A 13,473-nucleotide genomic window follows, 5' to 3' on the forward strand; every position below is an offset into this window, starting at 1 on the left:
AAAACTGGTAAGCAAAGCGTAGACTTCTCTTCAGCAAATATCAAACCAAATACAAGGATACAAATTTGGGAACACGACAATAGTACTGTGGAACGGAACTCGAACAATTGGAATAATATTCTCTTTACAAAAAAATCTTATCTTCTATTAACGAGGCGGCTTATAACATGTGGATTTTTCACTAAATGTACACTCAAATAATAGAGTCAAGAAAATTTAGAAGAAAGCGAGAAGATAAGATATTATAAAAATCTTATCTTCTATTAACGGCTTAATAACATGTGTTTTATTTCTACTGAATGTATTTATTTACACTCAAATAATAGAGTCAAGTAAGAAGAAAGAGAAAAGAGCCTATAAAAATAAATATCGTTTCTAATTTTAATTTCATCAATATAAACACCCCACTCTTGAAGAGAACATTCACCACTCTCACTCATTAGTGTCAAACAATGGCATCATCTATCAAAGAAATCTTCTCCAAAGATAATTTCAAAAAAAACAAGAAAACTGTTTTACTATCTGCCGCCGTAGCTTTGCTCCTCGTGGCTGCCGTCATCGGAATCGCCGCCGGAGCTTCAAAAGCCAACGGAAACAGAAAAAAACCTCTATCACCGTCCTCTCATGCCGTGCTAAGATCCGCTTGCAGTTCCACGCTGTACCCTGAGCTCTGCATCTCCGCCGTGGCCACGTCCGGCGGCGTCAAACTGACGTCGCAGAAAGACGTCATTGAGGCATCGCTTAATCTAACAACAATCGCCGTGGAACACAATTACTTCACCGTGAAGAAACTGATCAAGAACAGGAAAGGACTGACTCCACGTGAGAAGACGGCGCTTCATGACTGTTTGGAGACTATTGATGAGACGCTTGATGAGCTTCATGAGACATTAGAAGATCTCCAAATGTACCCTAACAAGAAAACTCTAAGGGAACACGCCGGTGATCTCAAAACCCTAATAAGCTCTGCCATTACCAACCAGGAGACTTGTCTCGATGGATTCTCTCATGATGATGCTGACAAGAAAGTCCGTAAGGTCTTGTTGAAGGGTCAGGTATGTGTAAACATCAGTTCTTTAGCCATTACGGCTCTCATATATAGAATTGGAGAACAACTGAAAAAAAATATAAAATGTGAAATGTATAACATAAGAGTATGGAAAAATGAATTAATTTAAAATTTGCAAATGTCGACTTATAAAATGCATTTTTTTGGTTCACTAAATTTGTGGAATCTGAATTGACTCAACATAACATCACTATTTTGTTATTTCATCGTGGGGTTACGAATTGATGTTTTTGTTTTGTTGGAATGCATGCGATGAAAAAAAATTATAGATAGGGTTACAAGAAAACTAAATAAATCTTACATCACATCACATTACTTTGACAATTCTCTGTTTTTTGGAATTTATTTTCTTATAATGAAATGTTGTTAGCTAGTGTTGGTAGAAATAGTTGCTATCAGTTGTTATTGGAGTGTATTTAATTCTGTAAATTTGTGATAACATGATTGTTCTTAAATACAGTTTAAAACGAGATAAGTAATGTGTAGGTACACGTCGAGCACATGTGCAGCAACGCACTAGCAATGATCAAGAACATGACTGATACCGACATAGCCAATTTCGAGCTAAAAGCTAAATCCTTCTCAAACAACCGTAAACTCAAGGAGGAGGAAACAACGGTGTCCGTAGATATTGCCGGCGCCGGAGAAGTAGATGCAGAGGGGTGGCCTACTTGGTTATCCGCGGGAGATAGGAGGCTTCTTCAAGGGTCTTCAGTGAGAGCTGATGCTACTGTGGCTGCTAACGGTAGCGGTAAATTCAAGACTATTGCGGCTGCGGTTGCAGCTGCCCCGGATAATGGTAAGAGGAGGTATGTGATACATATAAAAGCTGGTGTTTATAGAGAGAATGTGGAAGTGTCGAAGAAGAAAAAGAATATAATGTTTATGGGAGATGGTCGGACAAGAACTATTATTACTGGAAATAGAAACGTCGTGGACGGTAGCACCACCTTTCATTCTGCCACCGTTGGTAAGCAACTTTATTTATTTCTTTTTATTTTTGAAATAATATTTAAAGTAATTTTGCACGATGTGGCCCTTCTTTGTGGTGGAAAACCTTTACTCTTTTCAAGTACATTAATTATTCACATGTAGATTCTTAGTCGCAGTAGCCACTACAACATTTGATTCGCACATGTAGCCTAGTAACGAGATAAAATTAAATTTGAACTTGAATTGCCATAAATGAACAAAACGCTTTGTAAGGTATGAGTCATGTACGAGTCTCGATCCATCATTTTCTTGGCTTTATTCTTATGCTTTTCTAGGTCACTTGTCCTGGATTGGGTTAATGGCTCATCCACTCGTGAGAAGAGCCTTTAACCTTTTGTTTTTTTTGCTTGTTTCATTGTTGTTGACTTTTCTATATCCGATCTTGTCCCTTGTTTACATTTGTTACATAATTTCATTAGATTACACCTTAGTTATCCTCACTTTTTTTACTATACTTTTTCAATTGTTATCATCACATTTCAAGCTGCATTTAACTTCTTTTCCGCTTTTTAAAATATTTTATAAGGAGATAAAATACAAATCCTTTAAACTAAAGTGAATTCCAGCTAAACAAGTCTTATGTTATTGTTATTAGTCCTTTTAGCTAATGATTCCGCTAAACTGATTGATATTTTTTTGTGGGGTCTAGCTGCTGTCGGCGAAAGGTTTCTAGCGCGTGACATCACTTTCCAGAACACAGCAGGTCCGTCGAAGCACCAAGCGGTGGCTCTCCGTGTCGGTTCTGACTTCTCTGCTTTTTACCAATGCGATATGTTAGCTTACCAAGACACTCTCTACGTCCACTCTAACCGTCAGTACTTCGTCAAGTGCCTCATCGCCGGAACGGTCGACTTCATCTTTGGAAACGCCGCCGTCGTTCTCCAAGACTGCGACATCCACGCTCGTCGACCAAACTCCGGCCAGAAAAACATGGTCACGGCCCAAGGAAGGACTGATCCTAACCAAAACACAGGGATCGTTATCCAAAGATGTAGGATCGGTGCCACGTCGGATTTGCAGCCCGTAAAAGGTAGTTTCCCGACGTATCTTGGTCGTCCGTGGAAAGAGTATTCACAAACAGTGATCATGCAGTCGGATATCTCGGACGTGATCCGACCCGAAGGGTGGTCCGAGTGGACTGGGACTTTTGCGTTGAACACTTTGACTTATAGAGAGTATGCGAATAAAGGAGCAGGGGCTGGAACTGCAAGGAGAGTGAAGTGGAGGGGCTTTAAGGTAATCACTGCTGCTTCTGAAGCTCAGAGATATACTGCTGGTCAGTTTATTGGTGGTGGAGGCTGGTTAGGTTCGACCGGTTTTCCTTTCTCTCTCGGTCTTTGAGATATTATTGTTGTGAAGTGTTGTAACCTACATATTGTTTTTTTTTTTTGAAAATTGTAACCTACATATTGTTGGTCGAATAATTATAAATTTTATCAATAAATAAAATGTGTATGTGCTGTGTATTTTCATATCTTTTCTAGATCCTAGTATTGGAGATTAGTTGAGATTGATCACCAATTGATTCTTATACGAATTATTGAGTTTAAAAATTATTTTAGCTTTCTGAATTTTTCGAACCCGTCCATTATCTGAATTTCCCACTGTATTTTTTTTGTCAAGAACATGTTTATTTTAGGTCAAGAACATAATTTTGAATCAAGAACATGTTGGGTATCTTGATTATCAATTCATGTTTCTTTCATGTGGTTATGTGGTTATAGTTTTAATTCACGAAACATATATCCCTAATATATTTTAAGTTTATTAAAAAAAAATTAAAACGAACGTTTAAACGTTGTAAAATGAAATCACAAATCTACTAATAATAGCAATCCCAATTAATTTTAAAGGTTGTGTGCTTTTATAAAAAATTCAATTTTTGTTAATAGTTGTGTTTGTTCACTTAGGTGTCTTTTGATTAAAGGTTGTATCTCTTCAATATGAAACTACTGTAAAACTTTATGAATAAATGTGAGAGTTATTACTGCACAAAAGGAGACAAACACCACACCAATGTTGGTCGAATAAATGAGTTCCCAAGTACGTTAGGATACGCTTTATGTATTAAGAGTCGTAATCTGTTATTAAGTTAATTATTCATTTAGAGTCATGAGAAAGAAGAGACACAATACTTTACGGAAGAGACACAACTCTTAAGGAAGAGACACAACTCTTTGTCTAGTATATTACAATGATAAACTAAATATTTATATATCATTGAATTGATTTTTTATTCACAATTTGTTTCCTTACATCATCACTATTTGCAGTCAGCTTAAAATGAGTTCTTATAATACTACAACTTAGTTCGCAAATACATACAGTACTCAAGCATGTAACGCCAACCGGATCATATGATTTTCTTTTTCTCAACTTCGAATTTCATTCAACGACAACGAGAGTTTTTTTATCTCATAAGAAATTCAACCACAAAACAAAAAAGAAATCTAGTATCACTGAGGATCATGTACGCTACCCATCAATCTTCACTGTCCTCTTACAACCACTAAGTGAACGATTCACTCTATGACACAGAATGAACCGTTTCTTAAACCATCCAATTCAACTACAAAATAATCATTAATCCGAGAGAAAACAAAGCTAAATCAGGATTACCAATTTCTATCCGATATTATTGGTGGCAGTTTGATTGGAGTGGTATTCATGTACCAACAACTTGCACACCAAAGGCACATATTCAGAGTCGACTACTAACCACTGGAAAGCAATGTCTCGATTCTTGGCCCGCAAAGCAAAACCGAAAGTCCATAACGAAAAAAATGGGCTTTGACGATAGCAACATACCGGTTCAGCAAATCTTTCAAGCTTCCAGAGGTGTCATCACGCCGGACAAACCAATTTGATACAATATGATTTGCATCTCGTCTCGAAACTATTCAGTTTTAGTTTTGAATATTTTCCAAGTAAGATATTTTAGTTAATTTAGTGGTGAATATAAATATTCATGGAAGACTACATGCATATAAGAGCTTCTTTATTGGTAGTATATAGACTGATATCTAATCGATAAAGAAAATAAAATTAAATAAAAAATAAGAGAATGAAACACCAAAAGTTATGAGCAAGAGCTAATTTTTTTCTGTAGACAGAGAAGTAGAGAGACAAAGTAGATCTAGTTGGTCCCGGCGTAAGGCAGGCGCGTGCGCGAGCGTGTCGTCGTCGGAACCGGAGTCCGTCCTTTTAAAAGCTTCCTAGTGTCTCTTCTCCGTATCCTCTCCACTTTTGCCTTGTCTGAACTGTGACTCCGGCCTATTCCATGATGCATGGCGGTTTGTTGTTTGGAGTGAAGACGCGATCGTGGAGAAGGTCTTATGCGGTGGAGAGGTACCTCGTTTAGATAAAGGTTAGACTACGGGAGGGGGAGGCTTTTACAGCTCTGTCATCGCCGGTATTCTCCGGGAGGTGGAGACTCATTTTGCTCCGCCGCTGCCGGTTCAGTGTTTCGAGAGGGGGAGGCTTACCTAACTCTGCCGTCGTCGTATAGTCTCCGGAGAGTGGAGGCTAACACAGCTCTACGCTGCCGGCTTGAAACCCGTAGGAATTTTGGGTGTTAGCGGTTTAAGTTTGGTTTGGTTTTTGTTCTTGTCGGCCGAGTTGATTTTATACAGATCGGAAGAGATCTCTGAAGAAGATTGAGCTTTTCGTGGATGTTATCACCGACAAGAAAAGATAGTTCAGGTCGTGGGTGGTCCTAATGAGAGCGCAGTGAGTCCGATGACGCTTTTGATGGAGGACCACCGGAGATGAAGACAGTTGTTGCGAGGGGTAAGGGCCGGCGAAAGGAAGGTCCGATGAGGGGTTCTGGTGGCGTTTCAAGGCGGAGATGATCAGGTTGAGGCGATGTGCGACGCGTGTCGATCCGAGGGCGTAGATGCTACCACGTGGCATGCAGCCAGCCTCCTTGATGCGAGTATCCCAGCCGATGTCGGTCGGGTTTATGTGATTTGGGCTGTGGGCCCGTTTAAAGTTTTTAGAGAGTAGCCGGTAAGTTTTTGGGCTTCTGGACCTTTTGATGTTGCAATTGGAACTTCAGTTATGTATTATGGGCTTAGCCCGGATTATTATTAATTAAAAAAAAATCACTTGGCGGAAAAAAAGAAAAACACCAAAAGTTCTAAGAACCTCTACCGAAACTGTGAGACCACCTGTCTCTTTTCCAATGGTAAATGTTTAGGTAAAATAAATAAATTAATTTACATAACTAACATGCATTTAAATAATGATTTTTGAGTGGTAAAAACTCCAAATGAGCATCCCCGGCGTTGGTTATGCTCTAACTGTTATTCATTACCCTACTTTAATATGTCACATCAGTTTTTTTGCCGCATCATCTTTTTTTTTCATATCTCTTTTTATCTTTTTTTTTTTCCCGTCAAGTTTATTATAATAAAAACTGAAAAGGGTTTAAGCCCAAATTACATAGTCCGAGGCCCAACCAAAAGCCAACAAAACCCAAAACAAATGGGGGAAACACACACTCAAACGGCCCTACGGCCCAACAACCAACCCGAACGACTTCAACCGGCCCACGGGTCAGGGACGCTCGGCACGTGTAAGGATAACGCCCCTCAGTGCGGCACGCGTCACGTCAGCATCAACCTGACCTTCACCATCTCGAGAAGTCGCCGGAGATACACCACCGGAGGCCAGGAGCTCGGACAAACCGCAAAGCCTCCATCAAGACCACCTCTTCTCTTTCACGCTTTGTTCTCGCTTCGGAGAGCATCATCGATCCGATCGAGAGCTCCTCCGACAGCACAAAACCATTACCCACTTGGAATCACGAACCAAAAGACCCCCACACACACCCAACACACACCCAACGAAATCAAAGACCGAACCAAAAGACTGGAGCAACAAACCGGCGACGCAAGGTTGAAGAAACCTTCACCCCCCGGAGAACAGAACCGACGAAGGCGGAGCTGCAAAAGCCTCCCCTCCCGGAGACAAGAACCGGCGGCGACGGAGCTGAAGGAGCCTCCATCTCCCGGAGAAGAAACATCCACTGGCTAAAAACCCTTAGCTTCTCCCCACCGTACCTTCACCCGACCGCGTCTTGACTCCAAAGACAGAACCTCCGCAGAGGAGGCCTGAACCAGAGCTCAGACAAGGCGGAAGACGGAGGTGACGAAGGAGAGACGCACGACCAACATCTTTAAAGCTACTCTAGGGGCTCCGGCGACGGCACGCACGCTCACGCGCCGGCCGCTCGCCGGACCAACTTCAAGATCTACTTTCTCTCTCTACTTTCTCTCTCAGTCTGCCTCTCTAAATTGATTTTCATATCTCTTTTTATCACATAATAATTAATTCAATAAATACTTAAATTTAAATCAACTAGAACTTTTGTTTTAAAAATATCATTATATCCATCTATTTTAATTCATCAAAAACTTTTATTAAAATAAACAATTATCAAATCTAAGTCATTTTAAAATAATCGATAATTTGAACTTTAATATTCAAAAATAAATAAGAATTAAGAATGTAGAATTTATTTTTAAAATCCCATTTTTAGAGATAGAATAATTTCTTAAAAAATTAATTAGAAATTAACAAATCATATGTACGAATAAATATAACAAACCTCTATTTATAAAATAAAATAAAAATGATGAATTTTTATATAAAATAGTTTAATGAATAAATTATTTTGTTACAAAATAATTGAGATTAAATAGTTAGGGTGTATAAAAAATGAATTCAATTTTAATAATAAATAACATGATGATACGTTACTTTTGTGGACCCTACTTTATGGTATTCAACTAGTTGAAAAAATTCAACTCTAATTATTCCACCTAAGTTTTTTTGGTTTTTCAATATTTTCATTACAAGCTTTCAACAGTTGAATAATTTATTCAACTAAATCATTGTAAATGGTCTAAAATTTCAAATTAGATCAAGAGCCAGCTCTGACATAGATTAGAGGAAGCTTGTGCTGTAGATGACAAATAAGGATAAAATATTGCAAGGACATCCAATTAACCAACATGCAACTTGGTGTGACGTAAAATCAACATGTTTTCCACTTTTAGTAAGGTTCTAGCTTGACCCATCTATTCTATTAATTTAAAGTTATTTTTTTTATCTAATTATAAATGTTGTCATTTAAATTTGGACCTATTCATATCTCACTAAGAATAGATATCAATCCCACTATATAAAAGAAGCTATTTTTAAGATTCCTAAAGCTATCCACATGGTCAAAATAATCAGGACCAATCAAAGTGCCATGTCATTGTGGACTAGGCTTGGATACAAAAATTAAGTTAACCTTTGCAGCCCATTTAAACCATTTCGCAGCCCAACCTAAAATCTAATTCTCAAAAATCTAAAAATCACTCATCCTCCCCCTAACCTAAACGCCGTCTCATAATGGTTTCCAGAAGCTGATAAGATCAAAGATTCAACTAGACAAAGCAAGCAGCTTGAGGAACCAAAAGTTATGGATTGGCGTTGTTTTATCGGCTTTTTCAGTTCAAGTTTATTTTGTGAAGAAGAGTATTTGTTGCTTGGGTCATCTTCTTGCATTTTCATGCGATTGAGTTTGTAAGTCTCAGAAGCATCTTTACGGTTTGTTTTCTGATGGAATGTACTGTTTCATAATTGCAATGCGTACTTCTTTTCATTATATATGGATGAGATGAGATGTGACCGAATAAATTTCGAAACATGATTCAATTATCTCCATATTTATTATGTGTGATTCATGCCAGATTGGTTAAAGACATTGACTGTGAAGCTCTCCTGAATTTTAAGTAAGCAATTAAATGACTATAAACAATTTGTGGTCTGATTTATTATATGCTAAATTTTATACATATGAACTTAGTAAATAGTTCTTTTTTTTGCCACTGAGGGGACATAGACAACATGGGAGCAGAAATAAATGTTATCCTCATCTCAGAGGCTAGGGGTTCCTCAACGATTCTTTGGTGTGGTAAGATACTTTTCTTTAAAAGTTACCTGGAGTCACTGTAGTTGGAATCACATTATTATTTCCTAAAGTTAGATGCTTATGTCGTCATTACATATGTTTCTTTTAAATTGATAACCTCTTACTTTTCATCCCTAAAGCTTAGAATCTGGGCCTTTAGAGGATATTCAGAATCGGATACATGATGCGCTGGAGGAATTTGCAATAACGGGTAATTGCCACATTAGCACTTATTTTTAAGCATCTGACACTATTTTGGTGGCGTATATAAGTTAAAAGATAGTGAATTATTTTCCAACATTTGTAGCCAATAATGACTTAGATCTCATACAAGAAAGGAAATGCCAACTTGGACTTTTCAGGTGGCTCTTATATCTATGTCTCTCGAAAGACATGTCTCTTAGCTGGAACAGAGGATGTGCACTTAGGTTATAAATTATAGGACTGGGCCGAGGGATAGGCCGCAACGTTGGGTTTGGAGGATTGCAAGGAGAATGTTGACAGAGATGGTGGCGATGACATAAGTTAAAATGGCGGTAAAGAGAAGAAACATGTGGTGTTGGACTCCAACAAAAGTTAACTATTTTAGGATGTTTTTTAACCAGTATTCAACTTCTGAGCAGCCACTGATCGATATGTGTAAAAGCGAAATCGTAGACCTGTGTATGTGAAAGAGAAAAAAATAAGCAGTTGAAGAATCAGGTGGAAAAATAAGGGATACTTTTATGCAACGATTGTTATTTTCAGATCAGCTTTCTCTATTTGTAGCAGAGAATATAAAGACAAATAAGTTTTGAAATAGTGGCCATTTTTAGTGTAGAGAAACAAACATTCGTTGTCATCATCGTATGAGTTTTTATTTTTGATTAGAAAAAGAGAGAAAATAACATTTGAGGTCATCATTGTGAAATCCAATTAGGATTTCTCCTCTGTTTTTGGGGATTGTTATGAAACTAGGGTATGCTTCTGATTTTCATAGCTCTCTTTAAATCTTTAAAAAATTATTCTAAGCTTCAAAACAAGAAACACTGCAGTTTTAGTGTGCATAATTGTTTGCTTGGTGACATATTCTTTGATTGTTTTGGGCTGAAATATAAACCCAACATATTGTGTTGTTCCATTTAGTTAGGTAATTATATATATGTTTTACGATGTTATCGTTGCAACTATGTTGAAACTAAGAATGAGATATTTGATTAGATAGGAATTATATACTTTCATTCAATACAGCCAACATTAAAAAGACTAAAGGATTTAGTTATTTCTTTAAGAAATTTTTTTTTTTCAGAAAACATTTATACGCAGTCTGGTTCATCTTAATTTTCAGATTATTAATGGTTATACTACATTTAATTTTTTTTTTATGTTTGGTTCACTCAAAGTAAATTATTTAATAAGATAGGGTATAAAACTCAAGTAAAATTATGTTAGAACTATAATAATTTGTTAATTTATAACACTATTAATCTATAAAATATTTTCAAATAGTATGAGCAAAATTTTCAACAAATTGTTTTTATAAAAAAGTTCAACAAATGCTTAAAATAATTTACAAAAATAATTAGTAAAACACTAAAAATTAAAGAAAATTTTATTATAAATTAAAAATCTAATATAAAATAAAAAAAATATATATTATAAAACATCATTTGTTGTTACATAATACATACTAAGACAATATTGAAAATATTTGTATATTACTTTAAATTATAAATTTTAATAATTTTATCACATTACATTTGATTTTCAATTGATTTAGTTTGGAGGTGGGTGTAGTAATTTATTATCGTGAGAAATTAGTTATTATAATAATATTAAAATCTGATACTCTTAAAAATATGAAAAATATTAATTATTCTTACTTTAATTTTTTTCAAATATATCAAATTGAAACAGAAATCAAATAGAAATATAAATCATTACATTTTCTTTAGTTTTCTGATTTAATAATTTTGTATTCTTTAACAAAACAATTTTAGAGGTTTTTCACTTCAAACCAACAAAATTTAGCGAAGTTTAAAATATAATTTTAGAATAAAAACATATAATACTTATTATTTTCAATATAAAGTAAAATTTCAAATATTTTGTAAAATTAAAATACAATACACTCAAACATAAAATAATTTTAGTGCAAATTCACCCGCCCGTAGGGCGGGCCAAACCCCTAGTACATTTAAAATTAGATATTTTTAAGTTCCCTTAATTTACTTTCAATATATTAAAAATGTGTCACTCCTATTTTTATGGTTAACAACATTAATTTCATCCTAATTACTATACATCCGTAAAACATTCACTATTTATTTTCATTTAAAACTATGGACATTTCATTGCACTTAATTGTTTCTTATTTACTCATTTTAAAATTTCGAAAGCCTAATAGAGTTGTTTTAGTTGTGGTGCGTCAGAAATATACAACAACATTGCTTGGAATTTGACTATTAATATGAATTTATGATTGATAAATTATAGTTATACAACTATATGATTTTTATAATATAATTAACCTTAATATTTTCATAGCTATAGTGATATATAAATATATAGTTGCTATATTATATGATTTTAATTAAACATATTTTACTCAGATGTGGACTAACATATTATATCATCATTTCTAAAATGGTTAGTTATACTATAAAACTATATACTAAATATATTGTAAACTAAATTAATTTAAAAAATGTATTGTATACAAAAATAATATTTAATAAAAAAGTAAAATATATAAATTAGATCAATATATATTTAAGAAATCTAAACAATAAAGTTACACAATATATAAAACTAAAATGTAAATTTAATATCAAAATTATACATTTATAAAAGAAAAAAAATATCCGCGCAGACGTGCGGGTTCAAACTCTAGTTATAGTTTTATAATAGTGGTCTGAATATGGAGTCTAAGATTATGAAGAGTGGAAATATATAATTTTGATACACTGAAATTCTCATAGAGAACAAAAAACATGAATAGTATACTCTTTACATCAAGAAGATGCAAAATAAATATGAATTATTTTGATAAAATTCTATAACTGTTCTCATAAGTGGAATATGTAAGTTTTGTTGCATCCTCCACCACAACAATGATAATGATGCAATCGTCAACCAAAAACCTTCAAATAACCATGCATCTCAAACCAAAAATGTGAATCATGAATATAAAGCACATATTAAAAAGGAAAACATTCCGCATTTACAGCAGAAAAGGTGTGATGTCAACACCATTGCAAAATTACAGAAACACTTTTGTCTAAACATCTTAGGACTCTTATGCAATGTTTACAAATAAAAAAGCATATCTCACATTATGCAATTGATTTATATGTAAATTTTATTATATAATTGACATCATATCAATAATTTGTATGAAATAAGTAAATTTGATCAACACGACTAAAGTCCATACTTGTACTTTGCACTTTATTTGATATTTTTTTCCTTTTCTTTTGCTTGGTTTATGCACAGTATTTTTTTTCTTCCATTATTTCTATTTTTTTTTACTGATTGTTTGATGTAGCTTTCATCTAAAAGAATTTTATTTACAAAAACTGTAAGTGCTTATAAGCTATATATACACATTTATCAAAACTGTTATTTATTTTTGGTTCCAAATGCCTTCGACTTTGCTTTTCTGTACGTCAATTTAAATTTTTGTTTACTTTAGTCTTGGTTCTTTAGATCAACTAATTCCTTCTTACTCATATAATTGTAATTTTCGTTCGGTTTGGTTTTGTTTTTATTCAATTTAATTTCTGGTTTACTTTAGTGTTGGTTCATTAGATTCCTTCTTACTCAAATCATTTTTTCATTCGGTTTGGTTCTAATCGAGTTATTTTGTTAATTTTGAGAATTCAAACTTATGTCTAATAGAGCATTACAAATTTGTAACACAACTTGTTCACGGTATCCAAATAATTGACATCACATTATGCAATTGATTTATATGTAAATTTTATTATATAATTGACATCATATCGATAATTTGTATGAAATAAATAAATTTGATCCACACGACTAAAGTCCATACTTGTACTTTGCACTTTATTTGATAATTTTTTCCTTTTCTTTTGCTTGGTTTATGCACAGTATTTTGTTTCTTCCATTATTTCTATTTTTTTTACTGATTGTTTGATGTAGCTTTCATCTAAAAGAATTTTATTTACCAAAACTGTAAGTGCTTATAAGTTATATATACACATTTATCAAAACTGTTATTTATTTTTGGTTCCAAATGCCTTTGACTTTGCTTTTCTGTACGTCAATTTAAATTTTTGTTTACTTTAGTCTTGGTTCTTTAGATCAACTAATTCCTTCTTAGAGCATCTCCAAAAAGGAACTCTATTTTGAAGTTTCCAAAACTCTATATTTGAAGTTTCAATGTGTTCTTCTCCAAAAGTAAAACTTTAAACCTAACTTCAAAACTATTTATATTTTATAC

At 34.2% G+C, this 13,473-nt stretch overlaps 1 protein-coding gene and 1 long non-coding RNA gene across 2 annotated transcripts; one reads left to right on the plus strand and one right to left on the minus strand.

Annotated features, from left to right (window-relative positions):
• The first annotated feature begins 339 nt into the window (after positions 1-339).
• Positions 340-3,528, plus strand: LOC106348821 (pectinesterase/pectinesterase inhibitor 3-like). The gene is made up of 3 exons (XM_048739486.1): positions 340-1,055; positions 1,556-2,039; positions 2,712-3,528. Exons 1-3 carry the CDS (start codon positions 453-455, stop codon positions 3,401-3,403), a joined length of 1,779 nt encoding a protein of 592 aa, XP_048595443.1. The 5' UTR covers positions 340-452; the 3' UTR covers positions 3,404-3,528.
• On the minus strand, positions 3,125-13,438 carry LOC125577752. The gene is made up of 2 exons (XR_007316136.1): positions 3,465-13,438; positions 3,125-3,430 (listed from the first exon to the last, which is right to left on the minus strand). It is a non-coding gene; the product is annotated as an uncharacterized LOC125577752 (long non-coding RNA).
• Positions 13,439-13,473: the final 35 nt, after the last annotated feature.

Source organism: Brassica napus, chromosome A1, assembly GCF_020379485.1.
Source record: "Brassica napus cultivar Da-Ae chromosome A1, Da-Ae, whole genome shotgun sequence".
Taxonomy (NCBI): domain Eukaryota; kingdom Viridiplantae; phylum Streptophyta; class Magnoliopsida; order Brassicales; family Brassicaceae; genus Brassica; species Brassica napus.